Source organism: Chlamydotis macqueenii, chromosome 16 (genome assembly GCF_036417535.1).
Source record: "Chlamydotis macqueenii isolate bChlMac1 chromosome 16, bChlMac1.mat, whole genome shotgun sequence".
NCBI lineage: Eukaryota > Metazoa > Chordata > Aves > Otidiformes > Otididae > Chlamydotis > Chlamydotis macqueenii.
This window is the reverse complement of record NC_141571.1, coordinates 14,970,693-14,982,781: the sequence shown is the minus strand read 5'-3', so window position 1 is coordinate 14,982,781 and position 12,089 is coordinate 14,970,693. Positions and strand designations below refer to the sequence as shown.

At 63.7% G+C, this 12,089-nt stretch overlaps 1 protein-coding gene across 3 annotated transcripts; it reads right to left on the bottom strand.

Moving 5' to 3' along the window:
• Positions 1-415: 415 nt before the first annotated feature.
• Positions 416-10,799, bottom strand: SAMD10 (sterile alpha motif domain containing 10). Of its 3 annotated transcripts, none has more exons than XM_086760374.1 (5): positions 10,730-10,799; positions 6,326-6,513; positions 3,554-3,722; positions 2,503-2,643; positions 416-1,772 (listed from the first exon to the last, which is right to left on the bottom strand). In XM_086760374.1, exons 1-5 carry the CDS (start codon positions 10,758-10,760, stop codon positions 1,750-1,752), a joined length of 552 nt encoding a protein of 183 aa, XP_086616500.1. In that variant the 5' UTR covers positions 10,761-10,799; the 3' UTR covers positions 416-1,749. The 3 variants fall into 3 exon arrangements, with proteins under 3 accessions (XP_086616500.1, XP_086616498.1, XP_086616497.1); XM_086760372.1 differs by having other exon boundaries at positions 416-1,729; XM_086760371.1 differs by lacking the exon at positions 10,730-10,799 and adding an exon at positions 8,648-8,717 and having other exon boundaries at positions 416-1,729.
• Positions 10,800-12,089: the final 1,290 nt, after the last annotated feature.

Genomic DNA, 12,089 nt, shown 5'->3' with positions numbered 1-12,089 from the left:
GCCCCAGTCCTGCCCCGCGCTCTCCCACCCCGCTTAGCACGGCTCGTTAGCCGGGGTAACGCCACTCGCGGACGAGCTTTGGAGACCTTCGCTTTGCCACGAGCCGTTACCTGCGCTGGAGGAGAAACTACAGCCCCAAATCCCCCCCGTCCAGCCACCCACCGGCAAAGACTAGAGCATCTTAATTCTCATTTCTGCAGCGGTTCTGTGGAGCTGGGGGGAATTTAAAGATTGTCAGACCCCCAGGCTGGGGCTTGTTCCTGCAGGGCTGGCCGGTGGGATCACTGTCCCTGTGGAGGTCCTTGTCCCGGGGGATTTGGGGCTGTAGACGTCTCCCGAGCATCCTCAGGAAAGGCCGGAGGGACTCAATCTGCGGCGCTGGTTCCAGTGTGGGAAGAGTTGGAAGAGCAACAAGTTAAAATCACAGTCTCTTATTTTATTATCAGCAGAGGAGCCTGGCCAGGGCGACCACAGTGACCTGCCTCCGCGTCCCTGTCAGCCTTGGGGTGCTGCCATTCTGGGAACCCACCCCTCAGCTCTACAGCCCTGCCCTGGTCCTGGGACAGGGAACGTGGGGAGGTGACAGGATCCACCCTGCCCCTAAATCCTCGGTTGTTCCTTACCTGCCTGCATGAGTGGTCTGTGGCTCCGGACAGGGGGGGCTTTGGGTGGTGAGGGGGGTAACAGTAAATGTTGCTTCACCTTAATGATGAGCTGGGTCACCTGGACGGTGCCTGGGTCCGGTGGCACCACCACCAGCCCCTGGGCAGGAGGTCAGGACAAGCATTTGAAACGCCCAGAGGAGCAGAGCTCTGCAAAGAGTTGGTGGGAGCGCAGAGGGCACGGGAGGGAGCAGAACTGGGCACCGGGGCCGGGGCGGGACGTGGCACCCAGCAGCCCCCAGCCTCGCCCGGGCAGCACCCGGCAGCGTGCCCAGCATCCCCATCCTGGCAGCATCCCCATCCCAGCAGCATCCCCATGCCGGCAGCATCCCCATCCCGGCAGCATCCCCGTCTGCCTGCAAACGAGGGCGGATGAAGGACGAGCTCCTGGCACAGCTTCCTCCAGACCACAGCACACTCACGGCACGTCCACCCTGCCTTTGTTCCCAAATTTTCCAGCTCCGATGACTCAGCTCCCTTTTTAACCCACCAAGTGGAGCCGGGCGCTGCTGGCTTGGCCCCACTTTTAATTTTTTTTGGCTGGTCGGGTCATCTTATTTGCTACTGATAACACTGCCTCCTAGGATGCTGGAAGTCAGCCCAGCCTGAAGAGAAAACGAAAGCTCCCTAAAGCTCCGAGGTGCGGACACGAGCTGCCGGGTGCTGGCGTGTCACCCGTGTGCATAGTGCTTCACCGTCCCGCCCCGGCTCTGAGCCGCCCCGGGAATAGCGGCGCTCGATTTGTCCGCGATGCTGGGTCCCGCCTGTCGCCGTCTCCTTTTTTCCATCTCTTTCCCCGGGAACTGTCGGGCTCGGGTGGGCAAAGGTTCATCTGCCTCAGCAGCAGTTTTGCTAATTTTTCTCCAGCCAAGAGCCACGTCCGCTGGAGAAAACCTCTCATCTCTGCGTGGAAATGTATTCAGAAAAAAGAAAGAGAGAGAGAGAAGGAGAGCAGCCCCGGAGTGGCTGGGAAGCTGTCTCTTCGTATTCCAGGCGTGCGGTTCAGGTCTCGTACCGGCGGCGTATGGCCCGTCCCAGAGGTGCTCGGTTCACAGTGTTGGTGCGATCTGCCAAACAGACGGGTCAGCTAGGAGACATTGCCAAAAGACGCTGGAACAAGGCAGGAGAGGAGGGAATAAACAGCCTGCAGGGTGGCACGCTCCAGCCCCCCCCCGCTGCCAGCCCCGGAGAGTCCCGGCCCTTCCACGCAAAATGCCACCAGCAGATTTTGTACTGTGCACCGCGGCACAGCCTCGCGCACCACGATCTGTCCCCGTGCACTGCAACCTCTGCACCACAACGCGTGTGCCATAACCCATCCCGGTGCACCACAACCCATCCCTGTGCACCACAATCCATCTCGGTGCACCAGAACTTGTGCACCACAATGTGTGCACCACAACCCATCCCTGTGCACCACAACCCATCCCTGTGCACCACAATCCATCCCTGTGCACCACAACCCATCCCTGTGCACCACAATCCATCCCTGTGCACCACAACCCATGCTGTGCACCACAACCCATCCCAGTGCACCACAATCCATCCCAGTGCACCACAGCCCATCCCTGTGCGCCACAACCTGTGCACCACAACCCATCCCAGTGCACCACAACCTGTCCACCACGTGTGCACCGCAGCCCGTTCACCACAGCCCCTCCCCGTGCACCCCGACCCACGCTCCACACCCCATCCCAGCCACAGCGTGGGCCGCATCGGCACCAGCGACGTGCGGGAGGGTGCCCCTGGATTTGGCAGCCACCCGGCCGCCGCTCTCCTCGTCCTGACGGCTGGTGGAGGGGCACGGCTTCCGCGGGGCTCGGCCTCCCGCCGGCCCTACCTTGGCTGAGCAGCTGCAGGTTCCGGACCTCCTCGCGCACCTGGAGCTGCAGGACCTGCTGCAGGACCTCCTGCCGCTGCGCCTCCTGAGCGATGCCCATGCGCTGCAGCTTCTCCCCGTTCAGCCGCAGCAGCGCCCGACCTGCGAACGCAGCCTCGCTCAGCAACGTGGCGGGGACACCGCGCGACTGCAGCTGAGTGGGAATGTGTTCAGGCGGGAACAAGGAGGGGGAAAGGGAAGAAATCCCAAAATGCTCTTTCACCATCGGGGATGGAGATGCCTTGCACGGGGCTCAGCTTTTGGAGAGCACTGGGTGGCAGCTGGCGGTCCCCAGCCCCAGGATGGGTACCAGCTTCAGCAAGCACGTAACCCACCCCTGCGGGCAGGAGCTTTCCATTTCTCCGCTCCACCTCCTGCATCAGGAGATGCTTTTCCGAGCGCACGGTCCCCGCGCGGGCTGGCCGTCCCGAGGAGACGGGGGTACCCATCAAAACGCATTAGCATTGCTGCCGCCGTCCGCGGCCAGCCACTCTCCTCCAGTCCAGGGGCTATTAGACGAGGGATTTAGACCCAGCTTTTGTCCTTGTTTCCCTCCATTTCCTAATGCCGCCTTTGTTTCCCACGCAAGGGCTGGCCGAGCTCTCGCATTAGGGCTCTGCATCCCTCCCGGGCAGCTCTGGCACTCCCTTCCCCGCCGCTTTCTCCTGGCCCCGGCAGAGCTCTGCCCGGCCATGCACGCGTTGCGGTCAGACCGGGACGATGCTCGTAGGCAGAGGTCAAAGCCACTGTCCCCAGGGAGCAAAGGGGAGGGAGCAGGTCCCGGAGGTCCTCCAGGGACGTGCCTGAGAGTTTGGGTCAGACCTGGACAAAGACATTTACGACTTGGCCTCCAGCTGAGCAGAGATTTTTCCTCTTTTGCAAAAATTTTCAGTATTTAAAAAACCATCAAAATATTCTTAGTACATTAATCCTGGCAAGGAGAAGATAGCTGTTTCCCAGGAGTGCGTGCGCACGCCGATGCTAGGAAGTGAGCGGGGGGCATCTACCGTACCTGTGATGGCGTGGTGGGAGAACACCTCGACGTAGATGAGATAGTTGTGCGGGCAGTGTTTCTTCAGCCATTTGCACACATCCTGCTGGGTCCAGAGCACCACCGGCTTGGCCAGGCTGCCCAGCGTGGGGCTGGTGTGGTAGATGCCATAGTGGTCGCAGGCACGGCTCTGTGGGGAGGGGAAGAGTTTAGGAGGGTTCAACCCCTACACAGACCCCACACCCAGGAGCTTCCCAGCCCTCCTGCTGCGGGCGAGAGCCCCAGTCCCCCTCCCCTACGTGTCTCCCAGCAGAGCATCCCACCGGCTCCGGAGGCATCCCGGGGGTCCCCAGGGTCGCCACCTCGCCGGGCACAGAAGGGAACGTGCTGGCAGCTCTCAGTGGGGACGGAGCCAGTGAGGTCCTGGGGGGCAGTGGGTACCAGTGCAAAGGGGTCCCCACCAGAAATCGGTACCGGTGCAAAGCCACCTCCACCAGAAGCCCCCGAGGAGGCTGTCAGCAGCCAACTGGAGCCCTGGAGCAGGAGGGACTCTCCCTTGCTCAGCCCTGGCCACGCTGAGGTCCTGCAGCCCCGTGGGCATCTAAAGCCACCTCCGGACCCCACGGCTCTTTGCTGGGATGCTGCCATGCCCAGAGACACCCAGGATAAACCAGAGCCGCAGTCCTCAGTGCCCTGGTGTGTCCTGGCCTCCCGCAGGCTTGGCCACGCACCCGGATTCCCCTGGCCCCAAATCCACTCTGCTCCCTCCAGCACCGGCCGCTCGCCCAGACGGAGCGAGCAAACCAGACCCCGTGAGCCGAAACAGCGCAGGGGATGGGCCTGCTCCTCCCGGAGGGATCCTCAAGGCTGGCTGGGAAGTGGGGCTGCGGGATGCAGAAATCCACCCCCTCCCGGTTTTAGCAGCCAGGGGAGATTGGTGAGCTCTCTGCTGCCGGCAATGCCGAGAGTTCACCCTCGAGCGGCACCAGCAAACATCGCTCCTCCAGAGCAGCTCCCTGCGCCCCAGCCACCGGCACAGGACCGCGGGTGGGTGGGGATGGGAAAGGGGACCCCACCGCCCGCGCCAGGAGGGGACCAGATTGCCAGCATCCGTGCCGGCGCGGTCCTCACCCGTGTCCCGGACACGGCAGGGGCACGGCGGGAGCGGGAGCCAACATGGGGACAGACCGCGTCACACCAGCATCGACCTCCATGTGCGAACACTGGCTAATTAAGCATGGCTAATAGAGCAGTGGAAATAATTAGCGTGACAGGGACTCCAGACGTCCCGCGGTTACTGAAACTAATGACACATCCCTTGGAGATGCCGGAGAGGAGGCCGCGGAGGGCAGCGGGGTCCAGGTCTCCCTGGCCCCGTGCCGGGCATCGCTCACCCCACGGGGTCCGGCCAGTGCGGCGGGAGCTGCTGCCTGTGCCCGGGGGAGCGTTTGGGCTCGGAAAGGGACCCTGCCCATGGCAGCCGGGGACACTCGAGTGAGAGGGAAGGCTGCAAACAAATAACCAAGGAGCCCATCTCCAAAGCAGATGGAAAACGCGATAGACAATTGGGTTTCCCAACCAAACCAAACCCCACCTTTGGGGGGACCCCCAGTCGCTGCCCCAGCTGCATCCCAGGAGCAGCCCCAGCCCGCGCCGGCCGCTCTGGCTCCTTCACACTCGGCTGAGCGCGCCGGAGAGCGTGCCGTGGGGAGGAGGAGAAGGCAATTTGCTCCAGATTCGCTAACAAGCGATGATGAGAAGCGGAGGGGCTGAGGGAAATAACAGCGAGCTTCCCGCGAGCTTCCCGCAGCTATTATCCCACTAACCCTCTGAGGCACGGGGGAAGAGCGACAAACAACCTGCAGCCTCCCCGGGCGCGCTCTCCTCCACAAACACTTCGCCCATCGGACACGGCCCCATGACGGGAACCTCTCTCAGCACCCCGAAACCCTGCGCTGCCGGCTCGGGGGGCATCATCCCCCGCGGCGGGCGAAATCCCTGCCGGCGGGTCCCCGAGCGAGGTGTAAGGAATTGCGGGCTCGTTTTCCAGCCCGGTTCAGCTGCGCTGTCTCTCTGATGAACTCTCAGCCGTGAACATCGAGCGGCAGTGTTGAGAGCAGGCGGGAGGGCTCGGAGGCTTGGGGGAGCCATCCCTGGGAGCTGCGAGGAGCGACTCACGTCATCTCCCTTCTCTCCAGCGTTTTTCCTCGCTTATGGCAAAATTAAAGCCTTTCTTCCCCGCCAAATCCCTCTGGGAGGCACGTAGAGGCAGACGAGGGAGGCGCACGATGAAGGCAGCCGGCACATGCAGAGTGGCTGGCGTGTCCCCGAGGTGGTGGCCTGTCCCTGTGCAAATGGCTGGAAACACTCAGCTCACAGCCTCCTCAGCGCAATAAAGTCCAGAATTTTAGGAGGACACGGCCCAAACCCAGCTAAGAGACATCCCTGAGCGCTCCGGGATTTTTAAGGCACCATAAAGAATTTGGTTCTCGCACGATTTACTGCAAAATTGTCTTAAATCCCAGCTCCGGGAGTGGAGGGGAGCTGGCGCACAGAGCTCACCCCAGCACAGCCCCCAGCTTGATGGTAGTAATTAAATTATTGTATTTATATCTATTACTATGATTAAATGCCCAATAATCACAAGGGCTTTCAGCAAAACGGGATCTGGGGGCCTGATCCCACAGAGAAAGAGGAGATGCTCCCGCGGGGAATGGATGGGATGGGGAGGGACGCATGGAGCCACGCACGCCGGGGCAGGGGCCGGGGGGTGCGGAGGAGCCCGGCGGGTACCTGCGAGCCCTCGGTGCCGGGTTGCCGCAGGAGCTTGACGGTCCGGCTGCCGTCGGCCCGCTGGCTGCGGCCGTCGTGCCAGGTGAGGCTGCTGCCCGGGTTCCTCTGCAGGCGGTAGCTGAGGTTTTCGGCCGAGACCGTGTGCTCCAGGAGGCTGCGGCAGAAGCTGAAGTGAGCGGCGGCGGCGGCTGCGGAGGGAAGCGGGGTGAGAGACGGCCACCGTGCCCCGTTGCCACGTGCTTGGGCACCCAAACACACCTCTTCCACCCCACAGGACCTGCCGAGCTCGGTTGTACCCTTCCCATTGCCAAAATCTCCCCGCTCCTGCCTTGCCTTCCCATTGCCAGGGAGAAAACCCACCAGCCCACCAACCCGCCGGCTGGTGCCGACAAGATGTTTGCCCACCCAAACCCCTGGGGAATGATGGGGGGACACGCAGGTGATCTTCACCGCTTGGCTGTCACCTCCCGCTCCGACCGGCGAGACACCACCGCCAAGGGATGGGGGGCAGACCGACCCTTCCACGGGCAGCCTGATGGAGAAGGGGACGTGGGTTGGTCCCCCCCCAGCACAGACCATGGTGCTTGGGGACGGCTGCAGCCCCGCAGGCGCGCAAACCTGTGCACCCACAGGCTGGCCAAACACCCACCGCCCCATTTACGATGGCCCACGAAGAGCCGTTTACCCCGGCGAGGGATTTTTGTCCCTCAGCCCTTGCTCAGGGTGTTCAGGTTGCAACGAGGACGCAAAGCTTTGCTTTGGAGGGGGCTGAAGGGACGCGGCTGCTGTGGGAGGAGGAGGAGGTGTGGTGTTAGGGCCCCACGCGCTCATCTGCTCCGGGTGAAAGCCAGCCGGCTTGGTGTAAGCAGCACTGATGTGCAGAAGCGAAGCCCGGACCATCCCCCAGCTCACCCGCTCTCACGACCACAAGTCACTACCGAAAGCAGAGCAGCACCCGGAGGAGATCCAGCCTCCAGGGATAGCCCAGCCCGGGCGAGGGGAAGGGCTGGGGAAAACCCGCTGCAGCTCCTTCTCATAATTCTTGGGTTTTAAGAGGGAAGAAGTTGCAAAGAGACCTCTCAAGCACTTCTTTGTGCAAGAGGAGACAAACTGGCCAAAAGAAGTCAAAACGGAGCAAGAACCGTTTGCCGATGTGTCTGAGTGTCCCAGGTTATCCCGACCCCATCACATCGCCTTTTCCTTAAACACGCCCAGCCACAAGCATTGCTGTGGGGAAACTGAGGCAGGGACCTGACCGACGGCTGGGGAGAGAGGGGTTTTCCGGAAAACAAGCTGGAGGGCGATCCACGGAGAGGCTCGATGCCGAGTGGAGGCGGAGGTGGTCTCGGCGCCTCTCTCAGGAACGGGGATGTCTCGGGAATGGGGATGGCTTGGGCCATGGGGATGTCTCCCATGGTTTCCTACAGCCTCAGACACCCTGGACCCGGTGGGCGAGGACCGCAGCCAGTCGTGCTCCCTCCTGCCAAGGAAGCCCCAAATGCCCCTGGCTGTCCTGCACCCGGCACCCTGCGCACCCAGCCCAGCCGTAACCATGCTGTGCTACACCCGAGCGGAAAACCGCCCGTCCCGCCGGGTGCTGGGGCAGAAACGGACCTGGCAGGTCTGGGGGGACTGGTGCCAGAGCCGTGTCCTTTGGCTGTGCTGGGGCAGCATTGCTGCAGGAAGGCTCAGTCAGGGAGCAGCGGGGAAGGGGGCTCAGGCCGTCATCAGGACCTATATCCATAGGGACCTGTGGAGCATCTGCCGTCAGCAGCGGGATGAGGGCGTCTATGCTCCCCCAGCAAAGGCGGCTGGAGGCGAGAGAGCAGGAGCAAGAGCAGATGGGAGAGAGTGGGGAAAGACGGAGGGAAAAACAAGCCGAGAAGAAAGGCAGGGCTGGAAATGCCGGCGGCGTCGCTCCTGTTGGGGACAGGCGCTGCCGCCCTGGAGCCCAGAGCTCCTGGCAGCTCCTCCGCAGCCTCCTGCTCCCCAGCCCTTGGGTCCCAACTTTCCCGTCGCCCGACGTGGGTGAGGGTAGGGGGGTGCTGAGCTGGGGCATGTGGGAGCGTTTCGGAGCAAGGCAAGGATGCTGGCAGGGATGCCCCTGGGCTGGTTCCATGCAGGGGCACGGCGGTGGCCTCCAGTGTGGTGCTCTCTCCTTCCCGTGTCCCTGCACAGGAGCAGCCACAGCAACGCCACGAGCACCCAGCCGCCCTCCATCCCCTTCCCTCCTCTTTCTCCCGAGCCAGAGGCTGTGCTGGCTGGCCAGGGATGCACACGCAGCATCTCCCCCCACCCTGCCAGCCCCGCAGCCCCCCTCACCTGGCTCGGGTGGTCCCTGTGAGCTGCGGATGCTGGAGACGCAGCAGAGGGACGGCCGGCCTTGCTGCATCTCAGCGGGCGGAGGGATGCGTGCGAGCGCTTGGCAGCACCGGCTGTCACGAGCGCGGCTCCATCCCTGCCTCCCCTCATACCTCGTCCACACCTGACTGACTCCCCCCGATCGCTTCCCTCCCGCTGCCAATAAACAGTGACCACACGCTCGCCCCGGCTCCGGCACCGGGCAGCCCCCAGCCAGCCTCGCACGGGGAGGGGAGGGTGAATTACACCCCCTCCCCACTGCCCTGTGGGCGTTTGATCCGGAGAGACGCTTGGCATTTTCCTCATGTGCTCCCGCCTAATCCCGCATCCCCAGCTGGCACCGGGATGGATGGGAAGCCCGGGGGGCTGCTGCGGGGGAACCGGGACCCTCTAGGCATCAAAATGCCCGAGGGCTGAGCGGAGCCACGGTAAGCTCGTGCGTGGCAGCACCGGGGTCACTGGTGACTTGGGGCATTTGGGATGCAGGAGGAAAAGAAAAGAGCGAGGTGATGAGCATCCTTCCCGGGCTGGAGTTTCGGGGTTCAGCACAGTCTGCTCCTTGCGCCCGGCCAAAGCCTTTGTGGTTACGGCAAGGTTTGGGGTCCGGGCAGAAGTGGGGCACCTGCAGCCAGCAGCACGGGTTGGTGAGCGAACACAGTGCTGAGCGCGGGGAATGGCGCTGTGAAACGGGGCTGCAGGAGCCTTCGGGCAAGTGGAGCCCCAGCTCGAGCAGAGAGGGGAGAGCTCAGCCCTGGTCCCCACACAGCCGCTGCACCCACATCTTTCCGGGTCCCCGCAAGCCAGTCCGCGGTCCCTGCGGTTCATCGGGCAGCCCTGTGTGACCGACGCCCCGCTGCCTGCTCGCGGGCTGGGGAATCGCTGCTGGCTCCTTCTCTCTTGGTGGCCCCTTGATTGATTTTGGGCACCTCTCCAGCCACACAGGCCGGGTGGTGGGACAGACGGGGTCTGCAGCAGCAGCAGGGACAGACGTCCCTCCCTCCCCTTCCCGGGGTCAGCCAGGCTTCCGGGGATTAACGGCGGGCCCTGGGAGAAGCTTGGAACAAGCTTCACAAGGAATGAAATCCCTTTGCCGATTTGCCCGGCTCCCGGCAGCTGGGAGGGAAAGAGACATTTGGCACCAAATTTTCCGACAGTCAGAGAAGGATGCGCGGGGAGCTGGTCACCCTCTTGCGTTCCTCCAGACAGGGGAAAGGTGGGTGAGACCAGAGCTCTCCAGGGGCTCCCAGGATGGGGAATGAGCAGCTTTGCGAGGGACTCATCTCGCTTTCAGTGGCATCTCCGCGAGCCACCAGCCCAGCTGGCATTGCCATTGCCCTGGTCCCCTCTGTCCCTTCCACACAGCTTCACCCTGGGGCAGGGCAGAGCTGCTGCTTGTGCTGGCCAAGTCCCCAGGGAGACGGTGATGCTCTCTGGGACCCCCAAGGCATGTGACCTTTGAAGCTGTACCCATAGCATGTCCTTACGGACCGGATCCTGCCCTGAGCCATTCCCTGGGACCTGCGGCTCCCAGGAGGATGAGACCGCCTCCAGAGCAGACCGACACCTCCCCAAGCCTCTTTACGTTCCCCTGGGACAAACCTGCCCCAGGCCCTGGCTGCAATGAGCATTGCCCCATGCTCTTCCCGGGGGTCCTGCCCTCTCCAGCACCCCCTGCCCTGCCCTGCCCTGCCCTCGCACTCACACTCCCTTGCTCCAGCCAAATTTCCCAGTCCATTTTGCTGGTATACCATAATACTTGGGGTAGGGAATGGGGACCCCTCCCCGGGATGCTGAGGGCAGTAAAGGGAGATGTGGAGAGGCAGACCCCCGGGATGGAGGGGGCAGCACCAGACGGGGATGGAGCGCAGACCCCCGGGATGGAGGGGGCAGCACCAGACGGGGATGGAGCGCAGACCCCCGGGATGGAGGGGGCAGCACCAGACGGGGATGGAGCGCAGATCCCCGGGATGCCCCCCTCCAGACGCGTGCCCGCCGCGGTCGGGGCTGGGTCCCCCGTGCACCTGACCCCCCCGTGCCCGGTACCTTCCATGTCCTTGGCCTGGCCGCCGCTCATCCTCCGCGCAGCGGGGCCGCGCTCAGGCGGGGACGGAGCCCCGCGCCCCCCGCCCCCGCCAGCGCCGCCGCCGGCACCGGACGCTCCCGGCCCCCGCCCCGCCCCGGTGCCCGCGCCGGGGGCGGTGCCGCGCTCCCCCACCCCCGGGGGCTCCGCCCGCCGCCCGCCTGGTGCTGCCGCCCTCTCCCTTCCCCGAGGATGCTCCCAGCATCTCCCCGCATCCCTGCCCGGCGGCTGCGGGCATCATTCCCCGGATCCCCTGGGCATCATCCCCCCGGATCCCCCAGGCGTCATCTCCCCCCAGACCCCTGACCGGAGACCACCAGGCATCATCCCTCTGGATTCCCCGGGCATCATCCCCTAGGATCTCTGCCCAGAGACCACCAAGCATCATCCCCCAGGATTGCTTGGGTACCACTGCCCCCGATCCCTGCCCGGATCGCCTGGGCATCAGCCCCCCAGATCCCTGCCCAGAGACCACCAGGCATCACCCTCCCAAATCCCCTGGGGATCATCCCCGCAAATCCCTGCCCAGACCCCACTGCTCATCATCCCCTGGGCATCACCGTCCCAGATCCCTGTCCAGCGACTGTGGGCATGACCCCCAGATCCCACCCCAGCCGAGGGGACAGATCCCAGAGCCATCAGTGTGCGCTGGGCACTGTGCACAGGCTTTTGCTCGTGTTTGCCATGGGCACAGAGCGGAAAACAATGCCTGGTTGTTCCCTCCTCCCCAAATTTCCCTTCTCCCCCCGACCTGCAGCTCCCCGGATGGGTGCCAGCGGGGCGGGTGAAGGAGGGTGCTCGTCCCCCTGGGTGCAACATGGGCTCAGGCGGGCGGCCGCAGCCTGGGTGGGAGCCCACCAAACCTTGCCGGAGCACGGCACGCTGGCACAGAGCAGGACGGCGTTGCCAGCACCCATCACTCCCCCGGGGTGGCAACCTGGGCTCGCGCCAGGGTTGTGTGGCTGTTCACCGCGCCGGTATAGCTACGGCATAAAACCCACTCGGACCTGGGCTACACAATGCCTGTGAAAATTAAATTCAGTCCCCCAAATCAATACAAGCTTTCCAAAATTTTGGATGCTCGCTCAGGAGCTGCTTCAGGTGGGGCTGAAGGCCCCCGCCCAAGCTCGGTGCCGATGCCGCCAGCTCAGCTCTGTGCCGTGAACCATCCGGGGCCACCACGCTCGGCGAGCCAACCGTGCTGCCGTGCGGGGACATCGTGCCGTGAGCCGGTCTGGGGAATATTGCTCGTTGCAGGCATCTGACTCCCTCACATAAAGAACGATCCTATTTTCCACTCCTCTGAAATTCCTGGTTCTCCCT

Coding starts and splice junctions, on each gene's coding strand:
- SAMD10 (XM_086760371.1), bottom strand. CDS start 8,717: ATGCAGCAAGGCCGGCCGTCCCTCTGCTGCGTCTCCAGCATCCGCAGC. Junction 6,514..8,647: donor ACAGGGACCACCCGAGCCAG/GTGAGGGGGGCT, acceptor TTCCCTCCGCAG/CCGCCGCCGCCGCTCACTTC. Junction 1,730..2,502: donor CCTGCAGCTGCTCAGCCAAG/GTAGGGCCGGCG, acceptor TCTGTTTGGCAG/ATCGCACCAACACTGTGAAC.